The 24222-nt window shown below is 36.7% G+C and overlaps 2 protein-coding genes across 2 annotated transcripts; one reads left to right on the forward strand and one right to left on the reverse strand.

Moving 5' to 3' along the window:
• The first annotated feature begins 1585 nt into the window (after window positions 1–1585).
• On the forward strand, window positions 1586–17384 carry LOC106175132 (contactin-associated protein-like 4). The gene is made up of 17 exons (XM_013556975.2): window positions 1586–2081; window positions 7686–8000; window positions 8182–8484; window positions 8692–8820; window positions 9398–9565; window positions 9961–10160; window positions 10582–10683; window positions 10895–11036; window positions 11267–11524; window positions 11903–12090; window positions 12714–12885; window positions 13090–13167; window positions 13358–13525; window positions 14094–14309; window positions 14559–14849; window positions 15271–15486; window positions 16127–17384. Exons 1-17 carry the CDS (start codon window positions 1748–1750, stop codon window positions 16279–16281), a joined length of 3435 nt encoding a protein of 1144 aa, XP_013412429.2. The 5' UTR covers window positions 1586–1747; the 3' UTR covers window positions 16282–17384.
• Window positions 17385–18776: 1392 nt separating this feature from the next.
• Window positions 18777–22702, reverse strand: LOC147763254 (domesticated amidase effector 2-like). Its single transcript, XM_087009459.1, has 5 exons — window positions 22687–22702; window positions 21007–21168; window positions 20538–20692; window positions 20209–20340; window positions 18777–19063 (listed from the first exon to the last, which is right to left on the reverse strand). The coding sequence occupies exons 2-5, from the start codon at window positions 21113–21115 to the stop codon at window positions 18968–18970; spliced, it is 492 nt and encodes a 163-aa protein (XP_086865585.1). The 5' UTR covers window positions 21116–21168; window positions 22687–22702; the 3' UTR covers window positions 18777–18967.
• Between the last annotated feature and the right edge of the window lie 1520 nt (window positions 22703–24222).

The following is a 24222-nucleotide window of genomic DNA, read 5'->3' on the forward strand; positions in this document are numbered from 1 at the left end:
TAATTCCAGTCATGGGTTATCTTCCAAACTTTAGTTGAATGGGAAAATTTTCAGCTGGTTACAAAATTAAATTTCTTGGTTTTTGCTGTCATTTTAATTCTGAATGTCCCATTGAGATTTTAATTAACCAAATTGTTTCAAAAGATTACACATCAAAATTATGAAGAATGCAATTTGGGTGCGTTAAATGTAACTTTATATCAAGACCTCAATATGCAAAAAACCACCTTTAGTGATAGCCATGTTGGTTTTCAGGACATTCGTCTGAAAAGAAGGGTGATAACTTAAAAAGTCGTGGTAGGTAGAATATACAGATTTCACATGACAACAATACACTCAAACACTCCCCATTTTCCAAGTCATATGCCGCTAAATAAAATTTCAAAAAATTGAATATTACGGAAGTTATTATTCAAAACTCAGTTCAGTGGCAAAGAAGCAATTCTGCGTAGTTTAGAGTGTGTGGTATCTAAATCATGGTGGGTGAAAATCCCTAAGATGATCGATTTTCGGCCAATGGACGAGTACATGGCGCGGTGTGATGTGGAAACTTAACGGGAAGGATTGACCGGCAGATGGCGCTGGATGCTTGAGGTTCTACATGAACCGAACACAATGCACTGTTTAGCACGATGTTTTCTTTTGTTGTCATAGAACTACTGAAAATCTACATTAAAGAACTGCAGAGGACATTCTTGTTCAGAACGTTTTTCACATTGTATTATGATATTTTATATTGAAATCAAAGGGGTCACTGAGGCAGTACCGATGGTGCTGCATACGCGAAATCGACAAACATTATCCCGATCAATAAGGCAGTGCTCACGCATACATTTACTCTTCTTCTCAGGGACATTATGAACAAAACAGCCACGGATTAGATTCAGTAGTAGCTTTTAATGCAAAGGGAGGCGGGAGTATGGAGGCTGACAGCGTTTGAGAAACTACCAGGCACGCCAAAGTAATCTTCCAGTGACGATCAATTTGATTAAGGAAATATACCGATGATACATTTAGACACTAATAAAGTGAAATCCTGAACCACATGGTGTTCATATAAGACCAAGAACGGGACATTTGGTTGGATTACTCCAGTATCATTCCTTTTTATGTCAGTCTTTCTTTTAAAAAATCTGATAGTCATTACAATATCCCCAGCGGCATCAAAAAGTTATATTTTAGTAACTATCGATTGTTCTTTTTAATTGGGGGTTGGGGGAGGGGGGAGGGAGTTGAGGAGCATCGTGGTTTGCGTTCATATTTCGATATTTTGCTACTATCCTACTGTGGTTGAATATCCATGCACAAACTTCAAAACAACTTCCAACCCTTTGGCCATTTCATAATTCCAATTTTTCGCCACATTACCCGTAAACAGATCATTGATTTTTGGCGAAATGTAAGCTTTTCAATCAAAATAATCATAACAGATTATGATCTAAACACTGTTCTTGCGATACATGTATAATAATTGGCTAGGGGAATTGACCAAATAATTGCCCAACTTGTTATTGGAAATGAACCTTCGTTTTTCGATTTCCGATCTTTTTGTTCCACAAGGCAAATAACATGATTCTATTTTTATATTTCGGCACCGCTACTCAATCTATGCTCTTTGTATGACCCAGCTATTCCAATAGTTTGAAGATGCCTCTTCGTGTGGCTTGAACAAAGCGGTGGAATGAGTAAAATAATATTTCAGTATAATTTTATAAATTAATTTTATTAGAATTTTACAAACTGCGCAATGGGACAGCAGATAAAAACATCCATATTTATTATTTTTGCGTTATCAATTCAGTTATGTAGAGGACATTCATACAGTTGGGGATATTTCAAAAGTTCCTACGGCTCAAGACTTTCAAATGGAGTTTTCAGCGGCGCACAACCAACGACGTACAGCGTGCGCGACAAAGCGCATTGCACCGTCCTCTGTCTTCATCTCGGCACAGCGACCTGTACATCTGTCAACTACCATAGCAGTAGTAAAACGTGTGAGATTAATGATAGAACAAAATACGATGACGCTGGAACAGTACCTGTAGCGGATGAAGACTGGGAGCACCTGGATGCAGACTTAGGTGAGCTGATTTTTTTTCTGTCTCACGTGAGATTGATGATAACTTTGTTCTTACATCAGTGTGCACTTTATAAAGTCTTCCATGTCCTTTATCATATTTGAACACGAGGAAAAGCTTTGATAGCAGTGAAAAAAATAGGAAAATTACTACAGCAAATGGACAAAGACCAGTGACTTATCAACCCATTACAGAGTCACCGCAGCGTCCAATATAAATGACAGGTTATCATTTATTTCATTAAAGTCCATTTGTGGAATATATGACAAATGTGAAAAACAACGGCAGTATACTGTTACTATATTTCTCAAATAGCACCTGACAAATAGTCCTTAATAATTATAAATAAATGCACTATTATCTGTATGTATGGATTTAACAACGTAGTTTATTGAAGGTTCCTCCGCTTTTGGCAGTCTTCTCCCTTATGTGTCAATTAATATGAATGTAGACCTTTTGATTTTTTGATTTTTTTTTACAACAGAGGCATGTACATAGTTTATTTATAAAGTACGTTTTGGGGTATCCTGGTACCTGCAACAGGAGATCTACAATAGTGTGTCTTCCGATTTAAAAAAGAAAGGCTACATGTGCTTCAGTATCATTCCAAGTTACATGTACCTATAGTAAAAGACATGTGCAATGGTAGGTCAATAGTATAATTCACTGCAAATCTTAAATGAAATATGGGGTATCCAAATGCTGAGAATTTGACAATGCTGTAACGTTTCACGTGATATCGATTAAAAACATTCTAAGAACAATTGAAAAATTAAATACCTCAAAATATGAACTCTTTTATGGGCTGTTTGTGTTACGGATCAAGAATTCGTCTTTCAAACAGTGTTCAGCTATCTTTCTTTTAAGATAACCATTCAAATATCAAAGATCAATAGTAACATCATCATACGATTATTTGACAACGCGCTCTGAAAGACTGAAAATCGATAAATGAAAAGCCCGGAAAACCTTTTGCACCTTTCATTTCTGTCTGATTCAGTTGCATTCAGAAGACCTTTTTATTGCAGTTCAAATGTAAAACTGATAACAGTGCATTATTTATGTTCCGCAGGTGTTTTTTTACGTCAAAGATCCAATGAAATATGATCGATTGTATCACTTCAATACACACGAATGCCCCGACACTTAGAACTGCTGAACGGTGACAAAGAATTCGAAATGTTATGTTATATCTACGGCATGACCAATATTCTGTATTCCTATTCGTTATTTTTAAAATCTTGGTTCTGACTTGTACCCAGAGCGGGCCGTGCAAGCAAAAAGGCCTATTCCCACCCATCCCCTTCCTGGCTACAGGTCTTGCCTACCATAGTAAACTCAACAGTGAGGCCATTTCGCAGAACGGTGTCCAGAAATTAAAATCAAAACCACTCGCTAAACAGAATGAGAATATATCCATTTTAATATTACAATTCATAAAACTGTATGATCTTGATATAAAATCCCAGCAAACAAAAAACGTTTTATAACATTACGATGACGTTACCTTTATGTTTTTCTCTTTGCACCTTTTTATGTACAGACACAGATGTGTCTGTACATAAAGCCGTCACCTGCGTCTGTCGTCGCCGTCGTCGACGTGCACTTTCACCATCGATAACACGATAAGTGGAAGACAGTTTTACTTTTTGGCTTGAAACTTACAGAACTGATGAATATTCATAATACGCAGGTCAAGTTCGAAAATCAAATCAGCATGATAGGGCCATTTAAAAAAGTTATGCTGTTTTTTCGCTTTTTTCAGCATACTGATAACACATTTAAGGTAAAATCGATCAGCCCTATTGTCTTGCAACTCACAGGAGTGATCATTCTGACTAACATACAGATCAAGTTCGAAAATAAGCTTGATCGATTAAGTGTTGATGAAGTTATGCCTTTTTTGTTTATAAGTGTTTTTTTTCTTCAGAGTCAATTCTTAGGCATATTAACAGTCTCATTATTGAACTAATTGGAAATGTAAAAGTGTTCTTTTGACATTTTCTGCATCTTAGCAATATTGTTAGCTGATTTTATAAAAATGATGCAAAAACTGTTATCGTGTATTGTGTAAAAAGTATCAAAAATGGAAATAAATTCATATCATTACAGTTTGACATATTCAATCATTCACTATGTTCAGAACCTCAGAATGGAGCTAATTGGACATTTAAAATTGTTCTTTTGATATTTTTCCATGTCAACATTTTTCTTATTTGATCATTTAAAAATGTCAGTAAATTTATTACAGGGTATTTTGTTTAATGTAAAAAAGGGTGTTGAAAATGGAAATAAACTCTTTTCAAAACAATTATCTTTGTTATCTCATATTGGCATTTTAAGGTGTGAATTAGAAATTTCATGGGCCTGAAAACCTTTGCCAGTCACATTTGTGTGGTCAGTCTGTAATTTTCCCGTCGGTAATCAATAGTTAAGTTCAGAGCTATTCAGTCACGTGCCTAATTGAGTTTAGGTGGCCATTAAATGAGATTACGTAAAACACACGTTGAGATTTCCCTGTAAACTCCCATTGGTTAAGCTCTCTGCCAGATACAGTTTGTAAGAGTCTAAACTAACAGTGTCACATAATAAGGAATCAGTGATAATCATGCCGGTAAATGTTGTTTAATATTGCAAATAAATTTACAAACTTATTTTGTGATTGGCCAACATTGCTATAGATGTAATGCTATAGATTAATAACTGCATTTTCTGTATTTTGCTAATCTGCACATTCCTTTTTCAATCAAATTTTGTAATACATGTTTATGTTTTTCAACTCAAAACAATCTTACGCATTTCATTTTAACTCTATGATGTTATGATGGCTGTTAAATTATATATATATATATAAACACACCTTTCAGCATAAAGTTTCAGAAACTGATGACAGATCATATTAAAAGGGATAACAGCTCTTTATTTTGGTAGGAAAAGTGCCATTTATCAAAATAATACATTCTAATCTAAAAGCACCATTATTCATTTCAAACACCATGCTTTGGTGAATACTTTTGAATTGTTTTTGGGATGGTAATGGCTTACAATACATCAGTAGTGTGAAACATGTAGCTCTAAAAGCATCATTTATTTCAAACGTCCTGCTTTAGTGAATACTTCTGAATTATTTATGGGATGGTAGTGGCTTACAATACATCAGTAAAGTGAAACACGTAGCTCTAAAAGCATCATTTATTTCAAACGTCATGCTTTATTGAATACTTCTGAATTATTTATTATGGTTTTACATTTAGATCAGGGCTTACATTTAGATCAGTAGATTAGACCAATGCAGCGTATCACATGTTTATTTTGCAGTGTTATCTGTCACTCTACTTTTTATTAGTTTTAGAAATATTGAAGTCACCAGGCCCATTAATAAAAAGTTCATGGTTTCTTTCGCAATTCATATCCTGTAAAAATGAAACGTTAAAAGATCTTGTTACTTTCAGTTAACATGATTATTGCACAGTATCATTTTCAAATTTATTAAAAGTATTTCCTAAATTATTTTATATTTGTACTATATTATTATTTGTTTATGGACTTTAATTGTGGTAGGTACATATATTTATTTGAGTGAACACTGTTGTGGTTGTGCATGATATATAATTTGTTATTTTGAAAGTAAGAGTTTTAAACTTGCACGTAAAGAAATAAAACCAAAAAATTTTACAATTTTTTTGTCTTAAGTACCTTAAATTCTTTAAATCTTTCTTATTCAGGGTTAATTCTTTTCATTTATTATATAAAATGTTTGAGAAAAGGTTTTAACGTTTATTGGCATGACTGATTACTGTCTTTAAAGAATTATTTTAATAACAATTGTAATAATTATTTAAAAATTTAAATTCTGATAAATATATTAATAATGGTGTGTTCTTTTTATGTACAGACACAGATGTATCAGCACATATAGCCGTCATCTGCATCTGTCGTCGCCGCCGTCGCTGTCGCCGTGCATTTTTACCGATAACACGATAAGTGGAAAACCATTTTACCTTTTGGCTTGAAACTTACAGAAATGAAGAATATTCATAAAATATAGGTTGAGTTCGAAAATCAGCATGATCGGGCCATTTTTCCGAAGTTATGCTGTTTTTACTCTTTTTTGGGCGTATATGCAACACTGATAACACATGTCAAGGAAAACCGATTGGCCTGTTGTCTTGAAATTCACAGTAGTGAACAATTTTAATAAAATACAGGTCAACTTCGAAAATCAGCTTGATTAGTTCAGTTTTGATGAAGTTATGCCTTTTTTTTGTATATGAGTGGCTTTTTTTTTTTCAGATTTAATTCTAAGACATGTTAACAGTCTCATTATTGACTAATTAGATACGTCAAAGTATTCTTTTGACATTTTTGCATCTCAACAACATTGTTGATAAAATATTGACATTTTCAAGGTGTGACTTTCAACTCCTGTGAAGACCTTTGCATGCCACATTTTCTGAATATCCGTAATGCTTTTATTATGTTATTATAAATTGATGGTCATTATACCGTTTTAACAGTAAAACAGTTTTAACTTAAAAGCATTATTTAATATTGCATCAAAACTTAAGAAATCCGTGCTTTGGCCCTACCTCCATAGTGACGATTTAAGGAAAACCATGTCACTTGCTCTTCTCAAACCTACTGAAAAGATTTATGGGACTGAAGTGTAGCTTGGGTTGAAAACTAGTGTGGTTGCTTTCAGTTCTTTGTGAATTTTTTATTTATCATATATTGGCATTTATTTATGGGACTCCAACAGGCATAAAACCAAATGGTACTTACATTTTCTGGACGTCAGTGTTATGTATAGTAGGTAATTGAAAATTGGTGCTGATTATGCCGTTAATCATATTGCATCAAAATTGTAAAAAAAAAAAAAAAAACTACCGTGTTCACTGCCACCACAAATATTATGAATGGAAAACTGACCGTGTTACATATTATTTTGTAATTTAAAAGAATGGTTCATAGGATTAACATACAGATCAAATTGGAAAACCAGCTTGACTGGGTTGTTATTTTTTCTTGGAAGTATGAAATTTTCAATTTCCGGAATATTCAAAGTACGAACTTGAACTTCATTGGACCTGAAGCCATTTGTTAGTTACACATTTTGCATAATTAGAATTTAATGTTGGCTTTGCTGATAATCATAATGAATTTTTGCATCAGAATTGACAGTTAGCTATTTTGTGCATTATTTTTTTTCGATTTTTTGTCAGTACATTTGACAGCTTTGTTGCCTTTTTTCGGTTATATAAACGTTATGATAAAATAGTAATACCGTTCTGTGTTTGCTTGGATGAAGAATCAATACCTAGATGGACTTATGTTATTTAAGGCGTTTTTCTTTTAATTCAATGTCAGGTTCCTCAATAAACGTAACATATCTGTCTGACAAGAAAAGGTAAAAACGTATAACCATTGTTGTAACTGAGTACATTGTAGATTGAATTTTGATTGAATTTAAAGATTACTTGACAAAATAAAAAGGATATTGGGTTCTGCTGAATAGGAGAGCTATAGCCAAACAATATCTTGATCATTCTGTGGTAAATAGTGATTTTTTTTATTATTTATTTATTTATTTATTTATTTTTGTTCTAGGACCTCCACAATATCCGAGTTTTGTCTACGTGAACGAAAGCCAATCTACGTCTCTAGAAATCACGTGGATGTCCGGCTTCAATGGCGGGTTCGCTCAAACCTTCACTTTAGAGGTAACGCCCCAGAGTGCTGCTGACGTCACCAATACCACCGTGCTGAGCTTGGAGGACCCTGGATACCTTCAGACCACGACTAACCTCATCACTGGGTTACAAGAAGGGGCAAGCTATACCTTACGACTGACCGCCGTGAATGACAGACCTGTAGGTGTCAGGAGCAGGAACATATCGAGGACAGCCACCACTCATAGCAGAGGTAGAAACAAATTTTACTTCTTGTGTGAATTTTTTTATAAAAATTCTATTATTTCATGTCTTTATGGTACTCTTTTCGTAAATTAGGAAAAAATGAAGGGAAGCTAAACTGTTCATGCCATAACAATACATTTTCCTCGCTACAGTTTCTTCCAAATGTTCAGTAATCGAGAATTTTACAGGAGCCTATACTTGCGACATACTGAAGGAAGAGGGCTTAAGTAGTGGGAGCCATGATATCGATGTAGACGGTCCTGGTGGAATGGACCCCTTTCAGGTGGAATGTGAGATGACCTTTGACCCCCCATTGACCATTGTCCACCATGATATAGAAGGTCGAAGCAGTCAACTTGGGCCTGGTCAGGGAGGCTATACTTACAGAGATCTGGCGTATTCTACTGCTTCTATGGACCAAATGACTGCCTTATTGAATATGTCCGGCCACTGTCACCAATACAGACAAATAGAGTGTCACGGATTAGGGAGTACGATAGAGCCCATTTGTCACATTAATTTATTGTGGTGTATTTTCATCATGTCCGTTTTTCGAACAACAATGTTGTAAAATTTGCAATAACCATGCAAATATTATTTAATATTTAAACAGTGAGTATATATGAATTAAAATCAACGTGTCATTTCGTTATACTAGCATCAATTATGATAGCAATAACGATAAATTACTGTTGTAGACCCTGGTTCAAACACTGATCATAGTGATCGTACTGGAGTATACAGGTATTGGGGTGCTTACTTCCCTGGAGGATCCCCTGTCTCCAGGTGTCTGTGTGGGAAATATTCCGCCTGTGAAAACGGAAGAAGTAAGTGTACATAAAGAAGGACAACTTTTTAAACTATATGTCCTGTTGTTTTTTCGTATATATCACTTTATCGTATCTGGCATATACGAAGGGACTTTGTTATCAATATATTAAAAATAGGTGGGCTAGTCATTGTTATAAGGTGTCCTTTTTAGTTGTAGAAGTAATTGGAAGCGTATTTTTGACCATTACTCAATAATCCTAATTGGGTGTTACAGCAATAGGTTCGAAGGGAAACTACATGAACGCTGCAGAAAAAAAAATTGGACATGTTCCCGTGGCATATTTTTGATGATCTCTTTTAAACCGATGTTTGGCTGTTTTGTTAATTAATGCCCATTGACAATTGGTGTAATTCGTTATAAGTGATAAAATCTAATTATAGAGTTATTGAAAATAGTCTCTGCATCATATAGTTTTAGTATAAACTCTTATTTCCCGATAGCTTTTTGCTGATACCAGCCCAAATAGTAGAGTAACCAAAGTAGCAGTGTCGACCCGAGAAACGCTGATTTGCAAGACGCCATCAGCAAAACGGTTTTAAAAAAATAAACTAAGATCATTGTTTTTACATCAGGCGATTGCAGCTGTGCACAGAACGATGCCGTATGGAGGAATGATTCTGGGTACCTTCAGGAAAAGAATATTCTTCCCATTGTGCAGACCAGAATTAACGATATTGATGGCGGTGATGAAATGGGTTTTGAAACACTTGGGCCATTGGTCTGTACCTCCTGGGTGGAAGGTGAGATTTAAATGCTAATGTATCACATAGAAATTCACATAAATATTTAAATCTGATTGCAGTTTGTACATAGCTGTTAAGAGAATAGGTTGCAGTTCATGGCGCAAGTAATGCAGTTTATTCTGTATACCATACTGATGATAAAAGATGAAAGAGATCTAAAGTGGTGGATTGTATTATGAATGACGTTCATTCATAAACCCCATCTCAATTGATAAGAGAATGCTATGCCCTTTTTTTTAGAAGTAAAGTAACTAGTGAATGGAACTATAATGAAGATTGACCACAGACAGTTTTAAATTAAACTTTGCTTATCTTTATTTTATTTTTCTTGCAAAATGACAAGCAGCATAGTTTGCATGTAGTTTGTATTACTAATTTTTTTTCTGTGCCAGGACGCGAGCGACCTCTAGGGATGCAAAGTAACGTCATACCCACTTCCTCTCTCTCTGCATCTTCAACACACGGCAGTTGCGCTCTTAATGGCGGCAGGATGGGAAGCAGCCCCTCTTGGTGTGCCGGCGGCAACAGCGCCACCCAGTGGTACCAAATTGATTTTGGAAGGAATATGACCATTACCAAAGTGGCAACAGTGGTGTGTTGTGTTCACAGAATACCCCTACAGGAATCTGTTTGTAATAGATAGTCTATTGTTCTCACGATAACTCATTTGTAATATTCTGCCTCTTGATGCTTCTTTTTGGCAATAAAATTATAAGCATATATTGATTACCTGTAGAGATTTTAATCTTTAAAAACTTAAAAATCTTTTAAAATCTCTAAAAACTTAAAAGTTTTATTTTTCACACACTTCATGTGAAAAGGAGGGACGGTTTATACACGTAACGAAGCGAAAGTCAGAAGGGGTATGATACGGTTATTATTCATCACACATGAACTTTGTGCTTAACTTTTACATATACCTTGGTTTCTTGGCTTCTGTCAAGAGAGAACATATCATCTTTACCTTAACACGTCTTTCAGATTCTTCTTTCACACGATAAATATCATTTCAGGGACGTTCATCCCACACGCAATATGTGAAAAAGTACACGCTGCTCTTCTCCGACGACGGGTCCAATTTTGAATGCTATTCCAAAGCCGATGGAACGTGTAAAGTAAGACTATAGCGTTTATACAGAATGGACCGTTTGTTAATTATGCAAAAAGCATTTTAGATATCCAACAACATAAACGTCCGTGAAATTCCAAATAAAAAGTCCACTTAGAGCGTTTACGTGTGCTTAGGCCCTGTATGCTAACAGTATAAGATGATGCACTTCTTCTTAAGGATTATTAAACACTAATATTTTGAGTCTACTATTTCAGAAATTTCCGGGAAATTGGGACGCTTCTACGACTAGATACAATTACCTAAGACCCGCCGCCAGAGGGCGCTCCATACGTTTCAACCCCCTAGAGTGGAATAGTCACGTGAGCTCGAGCTTCGAGGTGTATGGCTACGATGAAGGTACCGTTAGAGCGTGGTCAATCCAGTTTAGGTCTTTAATATATATTGTTTTAAGTATTGGTACAAAATACTGTAGCTAGTATGTGTAATTATAAGCAAAAACCAGGCACCATGTACATGTTTGGTCAATGCATTATTTGAGCTGTATAAGGCTGAAAACCAATTGTGATGATGAATAAATTCAAACTGTTGCATAATTTGACCACTGTTTTTATCCTTTTCAACTGTAGGATATACAAATACCAGCCAGTACGATGAAGGCCATTCCGTCTCTCTGTCCTGTCCTACTGGGACCTGGATAGACATTTTGGATGCGTTCTACGGAGTGGAGAGTATTGGTTGCAGGGCAGATCAGAGAGCTACTATAAAAGCCGTCAAGAACCTGTGTCAGCAGCGAACTAGCTGTACAGTCAGTTCAAGTAATGGAGTGTTTGGTGATCCTTGCGGGGGACAAGGGAAATACTTGTGGATAACTCACAAATGTGTATGTAAGTACATGTGTATGATGGAAAGGTTTGACACCCATCTTTATATGTAAATATCTTGTAAATGTATTAATATTTTTAAAATTGTTTTTGAAAATAATTTTTACTCACGGAGCCAAGGTACCATAAAGGAGTTACATGTAGGCCTACCTCTGTCCATGAACGCTTTTATCGTGATTTCCTTCAAAATGTGGCCCAATACTTCTATCGTCCTCATGCCTCATGTAAGTCACTCCTTATGCATATGGCGACTTCGTTCTAATATCTGCCCTTTTAACGAAAGTTTAATTTTATGAACTCGATGTTTTAGAACTTCAGAAAAATGCATGACGTGTACATTCATTACAAAATATATGAAACTTACGAGTTACGATTTTCCAGCCATTTTGAGCTCCTGCTACGAATATTACAAGTATGGATTTCGGTACAGCGGCTACTTTGAAATCGACCCTGACGGAGCCAACTATGGTGCTGGACCTTTCATGGTAGAGTGTAACATGAATTCATCGCCACCTGGGAAGACAATTATACACCACAGTAGAGATGACACCGAGTCCAGTCAAATCTCAGTAAGTACTTTGATACGACGAAATAGGCATATCTAATTATAAATCGGCTTTGACTGCCTCTCGACCAATCGGTGAACATCAAAATCTGTGAGCATGTTACAACATTTCTACTTAGCTAAATGAAACGTTTGCAGCAATATTGCAGTACTACTGCTACAAACCAAACGTTGGCGGTAACGAGTTTTCGGAATATTATAAGAAAAATTTCATTGCTGCTGATTTGCAGCCATACTGCAGCAAATTTGATATTTTGCTTAGGGCAGTTATAAATGTCTGGCGTTAAAGAAATACATTGTATCAGCACCAGTTACATGTAACCATTTATTTGAACGGGGTATAAATTAAAAAGAGGAGTGGATTTGCAGGATATTTTGACATACCAAATATCACTTTGTGGCATTCCAAAGGCATATACTTAAATATAGCTTTAACCGTGTTTAAGTCTTGTCATAATAGGTGATGCAGGATTGATGACGTTTGATGAAAGCAACTGTCTTCCCATGGGTATGAGTCAATGTTGTCACTATTGCAGAGGCAGCCATCCTTTGTCAAAACAGTTAGGTAGCCTTATATAATTTCAGTATTGCTTGAATTCCGTTTTCTAAGAGCACATATTGTTATAGGGGCACGAATCTTGCGGAAGTTGGAAACAATCGTTAACCTATCACGGCATCACGCTCTCCAGTCACATGGCGCCGTTTGTAGACACCGTGGCCACCTGCTCCCAGTATGCCAAGTTCCGGTGTAAAGGAGTGTCCGGTCTGGGAGGTTCCTGCAACTTCGTCAAAGATAGAAGTAAGCAGAAAGCGAGAGAGAGTGAGAGAAAGGGGGACGAAAAAGAGACGAAGGCAAAAAAAACATGTAGCAAATAGATATATTTTCACTAAAACTGGACTTTATAAACTTGCTTTTTAGTCTATTTTTTGTCTATTTTTAAATAGGCATTGCAATGCCATTTCCTTAAGATAGCATGTGTAATACCACCTTTTATTCTCATAGGTGGCAATGCAATCCCTTATTGGGCCGGCGGTAATAGTGTCAATAAGTGTTCATGTGGAATTGCAGGAACCTGTGTTGGTAAGATAATCATTATTCTTTGTCTTGTTCGTATTTCTTTTTACTTAAGACCTTCGGCTTATTTTCCTAACAAAGTTAACGGGTAGTTAACTGACAGTTATAAAGATAGATAAGTATTTTATATTGCGTTCTGTTTTGAATCATTTAATTAATACTCAGAACGTAACATCAACCGTATTATTTCCGATAGATGGCAGAAGTGATTGTAACTGTAACAAGAACGACAACGTGTGGAGAATAGATGAGGGGTATTTTACTGACAAGTCCTTACTACCCATAAAGAAATTCCTCTCTGGTGACACTGGGGGTTCCGCAGAATCTGCCTATTACACTGTTGGTCCATTAGAGTGTGAACCAGGTAAGTTATAGCCAAATAGTTTAGCTGTCATCTACTCTCTACTTTGCATGTTACATATTTTTTTCATTAAAAAATGAGGCAGATGTCATAAAAGTTAGATGGATAACGACATAAAGCAATGTTTGCGGTTATTTTAGAAAAGGGACCTGAAACAATATGGTTATTTTGAAAAAAAAATAGAAGAACGCTGCGTTATGTTTTGTCATGAGTTGTCAAAATATTTGTGTATTTATTTTTATCAGTATTATTCCGCATGACTACAATAAAAGTTTTTTGTGAGCGACATGTATACGGTTTTTAATTGCGGTAATCACCCAAAATAACAAATTAAGCTCGCAGTTGACGGGGTTTATTTTGATTTCGGTCGTCTTAAACTCATTTCCAGTCATTCTGAGTCGTGTTCTAGTCACTACTTATCCAAGGATTATATGCAAAACTAAAGAATGTAAGTGCATATAAGTGCTGTTTTTGCAACGGTCGCTTTGATGTAAAATTTAGAATAAAGATGCTGTCTGTTTCTCTGCCTCCGATTTATTTCATTTACTATGTAAAACGTTCTGTTCTTCAGCCTTGCCCTCTTGCACAGAATGGAAACGATTCAACAGCACTAGCGGCGTCTATTGGGTTGACCCAGATGGCGGTGGAGGTGTGGCCGCTTTCGAGGTGTATTGTGATATGTCAACTACACCACCCACTGTGACCTTTCACCATGATTATGAAGACAGGACCCACGTCAACGGCCATGATGGTGCTTACTCGTACTCGAAATCGTTGGCGTACAAAAGTGAGTAATCAAGGTAGCCTATATGTGTGTACATGTTCCACAAGCCACATCTTAATTGGACAATTATATTCAGTTTAACCATCCATTACACAAACTTCAGAGGATAGCAAGCTTTCGTGGCATCACCCACTGCATAATAAGAGTCGGATATCAGAAAACCTTTCACTATACAAACATAAAATACTTAGTAAACATACTTTGCAAGAAAGTGTAAGCGTTTTCATGAGTTTTTTGTTAATTCTTCTACAGATTACCACAGCATTGGGTGCTGGACAGATTCTAACCCAAGAGCCATTGCCACACTGGAAGGTTCGGACTCAAATCTTGATGGCGCTTACAGTACAAGAAGCAACCCAATTTACAAATGTTACCTAGCGGCCAAATCTCGTGGCTACACATATTTTGCTGTCCAGGCTGGCGGCTGGTGTGCTTCTACTGCTACTGCTGGCGACACCTATGATAAATACGGACCTTCAGGTGCCTGTAACAGTGACGGGGAGGGAGGAGGAATGGCCAGTGAAGTTTACAAAATCGTTGAAGGTTGGTACTCTTTCGAAAATTTCCTGTCGGACGCCCAGTGGGACTCTATGTGAATCCTACAGGTCTGTTTGGGACTCTCCTACAGTGTAGGAATTCCTATAGGATTCTCATCTAGAATATGTGACCCATAGGATTTTGTTCCAGTTTGCTATAGGACATCTCGAAGGACCCTAAAGAATATTTCTGTACATATAAATTTGATCAGTTTACTTTTTTAACAAAATGACCGAATTGATATGCAGCTTGTTCATTTTAAACAAAACATTAAAAGAAAAATCCAATGATCTATATAAAAAAAATTCGATTTCGTATTCAGGATATGGAATGGGGTACAAACAGTTACTTTTTTATCACCAGAAACACTAAAAATTAAGTGCCAATTTTCAGCAAGGTTTTCAATTGTGTCTTTTCGTTCCTACAGCGAGTGTTGACCAAGTGGCGGCATACGTGGATTACGTCGGTACAAGCTGCTCACAGTATATAAAATACGAATGCTACCATTCGCTCATAAACGGCTACGGTGGCTGGTACGATCGACATGGACAGAAAGCGCCATTTTGGGGCGGAGGCGATCCAGACGGTACCTCTATCAATTGCGCATGCGCACAAGATGGATCATGTGCAGACTCTTCTAAGGGTATGTGTAGTTACCTACTCCCTATGTGGAAAAAAACATTATCTGTCTGTCGATTGTAGTTTTTTCAGGTCATAATATAGCTTAAAAGAAATCTGCTATGCTATGTTTTAAGATTTCTGTCTTTGTGATTTCCTTTTGTTTAATTCTGCAGTTTATTTATCATTCAAACGACCCCAACTTCCGTCCCTCTTAATGGTACAAGCACATGTAGAAAGACGCAGTTCAAATTTGAAAAAAGGGTAAAAGATCTAGGCCTACTTTTTTGACTCCTTTGTGCAACGTTTTGAGCTTCTACACTGCCACAACCATACCCATATTATATTTTATTATCTATCTCGATGATGCATCCGAATTTACGCATTATAAGAAACACGCATTATAAGAAACATTTCAGGGGCGGATCCAGGGTTGTTTTCTGACAGTCTTCTAAGTTATCTTCGTTAATCCATCCTCCATTTTTGACCGTCTTCCGACAGAAAACATTAGATACCCGTCAATGTAAACTTAAAAATCTGACCGTCTTCCGGAAGACCCAGAAGACGGCCAAAATCTGCCCCTGGCCATTTATAAATGTGTTTAACGTGCAGTATCTGGTGTCCATAAGATGTTCTTTTTAACGTCATGTTGTTTTTTTCTACAGAATGCAACTGCGACAAAAATGACAACGTTTGGCGGTCAGACGAAGGATACATCACAGAGTCAAGTTATCTGCCAATATCCATGATTAAATTTGGAGACACTGGAGGAGGAGAAGAAGGATATCATACTGTTGGGCCTCTCACTTGTTACGGATGAACACGACGTACCCAGCATTAATTTGGATCGATGTTTAAAGATAGGCCTACATAACAGGCGAGGGTACATATTTGTACATTCCCTTACATTCCCTTGTACATCACTGCTACAAGTTTTCTTCACACGCATATTAAGTCCACGTTCCAACAAAAATTCAAATTAATTCGGTCAGCCGAAAAAAAGGTTTGACTTTGAAAAGGCACTTTCCTCAAGTTTCTGGTCTTAATCGTGATAAACTTACTTATCCTTCCTTAGTTTTGTATGAAGCAAAAATGAAACAAAATATACCGGATCTTGTCTTATTTCTGTACTTTATACCGTTTGAAACTATATGTTGGCATATATGGTCGGGCTCAATGGCAGTGACGTCTATTCCATTAATATGCTTCTTTGAGTAAAGTCCGTAACAAAGTTGGACAACATTTTCTTGAGTGAATATGACATTACCATACTGTTGCTACATAGGCATGAAGATATAACTATTACCGTCACCGTAACGTGATTTTCATGGTGTCGCAGTAGCGATGAGGAATGTCTCTAGGGCTAATTGGAGTTGGCAGTGATATCACAAATTTGGTAGGGACGACAATTTCCAGAGGAGAGATAACTTTCTTTGTATAAATACAAAAAGGATCAGTTTCATTTTGAGACGCGTATTTTTGAAATGCTTGATAAGAGTATTTACACAATCTGCAAGACTAATCTGTTTATTTGGAGGGACTGAACTTTATGTGTATGCCGATTTGTTTTTTCAAAAAACTTCACAGCATAATGGGAATTGTAAGACGGATAAGTGCAATTTTAGGCACAGTTTTATGTGCGTCATACTAGGCAAAATTATTTGACATACATGTGCGCGGACACTGCGTGATAAATTATGTAAATATGATAACGATAATTCATGAAATCTTGTGTCTGTGAAAATTATTTTTCTTTTGTTGTTTCATTATACTCTACATTGTAAAAGGACGTGAGTAAATTATGTGATAAAAGTATGTAGTTTTTGTAATCCATACACTACAGTATAAGTGAATCTGAGAAAAATTTGAAATTAAGTACCATTTCCAAATGCATTGAATTATTTTATAGGGGGTGGGTGAAAAATAAATTAAAAAAAAAACGTGGAAACGTTGGTAATTCCTTTTTTTAATTTCTCAGAGATTTTCTCCTATAATTCCGTGTATAATATGCAACGTTAATGTACCGCCATTGCATGGCATTTTGTCCAGAGCTGAATTGACATTTTTAATCTTTTTATTTTATTATATTATTATTATTATTTATTTTATTTCATTTTATTTTATTTTATTTATTTATTTATTTTTTTGTGGCCTCTTGGGGGCCGCCCTTCTCCCAGACTGCCGTCTGTATCACAATTAGAATCATATTTTCAATTAACAACGTGGCCACACAAAATTGAAGTTCACATAAATTGTTGAACATAGTGTCTTCAAATCCATTAATGCAAATACAATTGACGGGATTAATAACCTCTAGCTCCACAGTCATAACGCTTGGCCGTATCCAGCCGAGAACCTTATAGTGATAATAACCCGAGTACTTCTCACTGAATGTAAATCGCATTTTAGACGTTTGAACAGATATATAGGCGTTGAGGTCCGCGCGTAAACAAGAGACTAATAAAAAGCATGTCACTGAAGAAGAAGAATAGACTTCTTTATCTGAAAGATTACTAGTGAAATTTTTTTACTATTGAAATTTTCTAATTTTGTTTATGCCATTCTGTGCCACAGGGGCGCCTACAATCTTTTGACTTAAATATTTTTGATGTCAGGTGCAATGTATTGACGTAGACAATACCTTTAGAACTAGAAAAAAATCAATGTATGAACAATACTTGATTGACCGATTTAGAATGACAGCGAGCAGCTAAATGATTACCAAAAGATATCCTTTAGAAAATAAATTGCAAGCAAAATGATCCATTTCCCTCAAGTTCGGGGAACAGATGGTTAAAGGCAATCACTTTGCATTTACAACTGTACCCTTACGCACTCTAATTTATCTGTTTAGCCAGCTGTCGTCTTTTGAAATCCTGCGTCACCAATTTTTCTTACAGTTTAAAAATAAATTATTCAATAAGTATAACAGTAAGACCAATATTTGCGGATGACATATTCAGCTACATCCTCATCTGTTATTAAGAAGACATTTAAATGGAGGGGATAAACAGTTATGGAATAAAAGGAAATACATCAACAAAATCAATTAATCGTCCAAAAATAGTTAATGATAAATGATGTAAGTGGAAAACATTATGGTACGTTACTTTTCAAATGTCCGCTCTTCGATATGATCGAGAAAGAAGAATCTTTAATCACGCAGCAAAGTAGGCCCGTACGAATATATTATTATTATTATTATTTTATTATTTTATTTATTTATTTTTATTTATTTATTTTATTTTTTTATTATTATTATTTTTATTATTATTATTATTTTTTTTTTTTTGAAAACAAACGGAATGCAGTATCTATCAGAGAATACAGCATTTATTCTAATTCAAAAGATTCAGTTGGGTTCAAAGTATGTCTCTCAAAATTGATATTTATTTTCATAGCAAACATTTTAATGTCACTTTTTGTAAACTTTTATTATTCTTTTATTAAAAGTCTGACATTTAGAAAAAACACCAGGACTGTAGCTGGGTTTGAGACCAGGCATATCAGACTTTAATGGTGTAGAAAGGGTACTTTTTGTGTTTGCTGTATTTTATTATTCTTGACGTCATCTGACCACGGTGGCACCACTGGTCCCACACCTAGAAAGAAACCAGATACCTCAGCCTAACTATCATTACAGTGGTAAAAATTAAAAAGTCTCTTGTTATTGTTGCACGCATTATTCACTGTATCCTAGCACTGTATCCGTGCAAGTGCGTCTCGATTCCATGGCCCCGTATCTCGAAATAGCATCGGTTATGAAATCGAGACACTAAAGCACGTGCGGAACATAGCGAACCTTTCGAGATACGGAGCCCTGGGCTCCGTAACTCGAAAGCATCGCGAACTGCGATAGCGATATCACCTTTCATTTAGAGGCTATGGGGCGAGTAAATCCCGAGTTATGGAATAGAGACGAATCTCGAGTTACGGAGCCCAGAAAAGCACACGGAGAACGTGCCCCCCCCCCCCCCCCCCCCCCCCACTCATTCACATAAACAGACCTAAGAGGTATTGTGCTATAGACGCAAATTTTAATCAAACAAATACTACCATTATGTTAATAATTCTAAGGCCCCGTTTAGAATAAGAAAGTCCAAGTGCTAACTGGCCCACGGCATAAAAATGGCGGACCTACATGAAAGGAAGACCGCTTAAACCTGTCATGGCCTCTCCGCTTCTCACACGCCTCCCCACGCGTCGTCCCTGAAGGATCACAGTAATTAAATCTCGACTCCATTCGACCAGACGCGTGAGGAGGCGTATGAGAGGCAGAACTCCCTTACGAAAAAGTCCCATAGGATCCTATTAGATCCTACAGGATTTTATAGGAAATTGGCCCAATTTTGTATTCACAGATATGTCTCTAGATAGATAGATGGTCATTTTGGTCTGAAGTGCAGTAGAGGGCACTGCAGAGTATACTTTGGTGTTCTTATTTCTAGCCAATACTCGTAGAACGAGTATTATTATATACAATTAATACAAAAATAAAAGAAAAATCATTCACACAGTGCAGACCCAATGCAGCTCAATCAATCAATCTATCATATCATACCACATCAATAAATCACTCACATCACATCAGAATTTAATTGAAATCTTATTGAGTCTAAGTTGGTCCATTTCTAAAATATCCTGAACTTTTTATCAAAATCAACCCGCAACAGTTAAGGGGGCTTTAACAGACGGTAGACCGTTTTAAGTTTAATCACGTCTGAAAAAAGCAAACTGTAGCTCTTACCATGATCCCCTCATCAGTGAAAGAATCGAATATGGCAGCGTGGCCAAAATAGTGGCGACCAGGAAACGTTGCGATAGCAGTGAACTGATCAATGCCACTGGTACGGCGCATGCCCCAAAACGTCTTCCATACCTTGACGAAATTTAATTATATAAGGTTTAACCCGAAACGCATTGCATTAACAAAAGAACGAAGGGGAACAAATGAAAGAGCCGAAGAGATAAATGAAAAGTGATGATGAATCCAAAAAGTATTGGTATCTGTTTTCGCCAATGGAGTCAGACATAATATCTCATATTAAAAAAAAGGTAGATAAAGGGGGGACTTACTTTAGTCCCTTTTTTCCAGTTCCTAGTCTGTGTGTACGCTTTGGGACAGAGCACCTTGACCACGTTGGTGCACTCACAGTATCTGTCTGGGCCATATACATAACTGCCAGCCCGGCTACGTGGGTCAAAGCACGAGATGTGAGCATCCGTGACAGCTGGAAAGTCAGACTTAATCATAATACATTGAGCTATATTTGAAAAAAAAAAAAAACTTTTACAAGACAAAACTGTAAAAATGTGATCCAAGGACATCTATTAGCCGTTCGTGTTGGTACAGTGTCGGAACGACATTGCTTTATCATTTTATGCCATGTTTAAAAAATGGAAAAAAAAACTTAGTCGATTGAATATCGGTAAAACATGCAGTCATGGCAAATTCATCATATTTAGGCTTATTAGTTGATAATCAAATTAATTTCGAAAACTTCCCCACTCATATTCGCTAATAGAAAAAAGGGAGAGGACTTACCAAAGAAGAAAAAGATGACCAAAACAACCAGTATGATCTTCATAGTGGTTAAATGTGTCGCTGAAATGACGAAGACCCGGAGCCAGGCACGCCTTATATATATATACATGTATATACCACTGTGTCAGATGTAACTAGAACAAGCGTCTTATTTCAAATAACCTGGATAATAAAGGGAACCGGAGAAGATCAGCATTGGTCAGAATTGTGCCGGAAGTGACGTGCAGGGGTGTTAGAAGCGAAGCTGAGTGGTCATTTTAACATAGAGGTGAACGGTAGTGAAGACGGGTTGTCAGAAGAAAAAGAAGTTTTCTAAACAACATGGTAAGATAACTCTCCTTTTTTACGCATTTTGGGCAGAGAATACTTGTAGAAATAATAGACGCATGATATGAAAACGTGACACGGAACTTGAAGGTGCAAAATCGTGCTTAATTTGCGGTCAATTTGTTTAGAAATAAATGCTGCGTCGACCGCCAGCGCGACAAAAAGCGTAAAGGGGAAATAATTCCCGGGAGTCTATAAATCGTTGTCATGTGGAAATTTGGCATTAATATAATCCGATATGTCCATATCTAAGTATTTTTGGGTGTTTTATGGTATGGGCTGCAACTACAACGATGTTTTAGAGGTCTTGAAGGACCTTGTGAAAACCAGGAAGTAGTTCGTAACTAACAAGTGCAATGTACCGATCTCCGACTGCTGTGCACAGCTGTATCTTTTTTTTTCAATATATTGACGAATTTTTAGATCTTTATATGTCCATCTGGCATGAAATTCCACACACATGATCACACTGATACACCTTTTACACTGGGGTAGGTTTAAATCAGTGACGAATGCCAAGACAAAGGTGACATTCTGACAGCCTCTTATCTGAGTTAAAAATCACTGACAAAAGAGACTGGCAATCATTTTCCTCAGGCTGGCATTCATTAGCCTATAGAAATTGGTCATGTTACATCTTATCTACCTGTGAGAATCGTTTTACCAACTGAGTATTGCATAATAATGTCAATTATTAGTACTTTGAGCTAGTCTTAATTACCTGTCAGCTCACCTGAATTCTCTTTCCGTCTTTTTGGGAAGATCTTGTCAGTGAAATGTTTTATTTGTCCTGTGAATGCATTGCACTTTATTGTATATTTGTCACCTTTGTCTTGGCATTTGTCACTGATTAGCGCCTTCCCCAGTGTAAAAGGTGTATCAGTGTGATCATGTGTGTGGAATTTCATGCCAGATGGACATATAAAGATCTAAAAATTCGTCAATATATTGAAAAAAAGATACAGCTGTGCACAGCAGTCGGAGATCGGTACATTCCACTTGTTAGTTACGAACTACTTCCTGGTTTTCACAAGGTCCTTCAAGACCTCTAAAACATCGTTGTAATTGCAGCCCATACCATAAAACACCCAAAAATACTTAGATATGGACATATCGGATTATATTAATGCCAAATTTCCACATGACAACGATTTATAGACTCCCGGGAACTATTTCCCCTTTACGCTTTTTGTCGCGCTGGCGGTCGACGCAGCATTTATTTCTAAACAAGTTGACCGCAAATTAAGCACGATTTTGCACCTTCAAGTTCCGTGTCACGTTTTCATATCAAGCGTCTATTATTTCTACAAGTATTCTCTGCCCAAAATGCGTAAAAAAGGAGAGTTATCTTACCATGTTGTTTAGAAAACTTCTTTTTCCTCCGACAACCCGTCTTCACTGCCGTTCACCTCTATGTTAAAATGATCACTCAGCTTCGCTTCTAACACCACTGCACGTCACTTCCGGCACAATTCTGACCAATGCTGATCTTCTCCGGTACCCGTTATTACGTTTATCATTGGCATTAAGTATGCGAGTGGGGGGAGGGAAACGTGGCTATCTTCTTAACCGCCAAGATACACCAGCATGTTGCATATCAATAAAATTTTTATTTCAACTTTTTTTTTATTTTGCATCCTGATTTTATTTCGTAATAATTACATAAGGAATGTTATATACTGCTTTGCTATCCATTGGTTAAAATGGCTGCCATCCTCAAGATGTCTGTCCAAACGATAACAATCCTACCCAGTGGACAGTGTTATCCAAAGGAATGCGCAATCCAGCAACCATGAAACTGGGCCCTATTGAGGTTGTTTGTGATGAGCTCGAGGACCTTTGTTGGTCAGTGATTTAAATCTGTTTGACGGAGGTACGCCAGCATTACTGCAACCTCGACTTAACCATGCCCTGAGTGTCAGGGCACTATAAAGCTAGCTTCCTCACTATAACTTTTCATGATGTGGTAGCTTTTACAGTATTGCTGATATGGGTTATATATGAAATCAAGATCGAGCTGGCAATACTGAAATCTGGAACCTTGGGTACTAAACCACAAACCGAGCTTTAATTCAGTGTTGCAGAAATATCAATACTCTAAATGCGTAGTTATGTCGAACGTCTTATTGATAAATATAACATCTGTAGACTGCAAACAATGGAGGTCCGTCCTAAAAATATATAGAATACGTTGGCGGTACTGGTTAATTAAATACAAGCGTGTAATCCCCTCTCCAGCTCCGGGTGCAGCTGAACCGTGAACAGATACAGTAGCACACTGTCTAGTACGGGTAGGTGTAACACGTGTAGTTTTCCAAGAAATAAATCTTCTTCATCTTTCTAGGAAGAAGAAATTCTGACAATTTCACTGCAGACGACTCCCAGGTTTTCTCCAGGTCGGGCCACCACGGTCTATTAAAGCAACAAGGGCAACGTTTAACAGAGACCATTCTTCTTAAATTTTATGTTTTATGTTACTTGAGGATTTTTTTTTTCAGATCACGGCTCCAGGGGTAGAAATGAAATAATCAGATATCTCTTCCACCGATGAGTTCCAAGTTAATATACTTCCTGGTCCAAAAGTAACGTTTTAAGTGCAGTGCCGGGTGTCTGCTCTCTCAAAGGGGACCGCCCTATATATGCCTGTGAAAAATTGTCTCATTTAACGTTCACTTACGGTTCTCAATCTATTCTAGAACATTTGGTGTATTTTTTTTTACAGTTCTAATGTTGTTCTGTAATGAATGTAACAGTTTGAGAACTGTTTTTGGGAAGTCCTTCAGAATGTCCTAGAACAGATTAAGCACATTTTCATGAAAAGAGAAAAACATTATGTTCCAGGTCAGATTGAGAACCGTAAGTCAGCGTTAAATGAGACAAATTCTCACA

The sequence above is a fragment of the Lingula anatina genome, chromosome 3 (genome assembly GCF_051362555.1).
Source record: "Lingula anatina isolate TDL-2025a chromosome 3, LinAna3.0, whole genome shotgun sequence".
NCBI classification, from domain to species: domain Eukaryota; kingdom Metazoa; phylum Brachiopoda; class Lingulata; order Lingulida; family Lingulidae; genus Lingula; species Lingula anatina.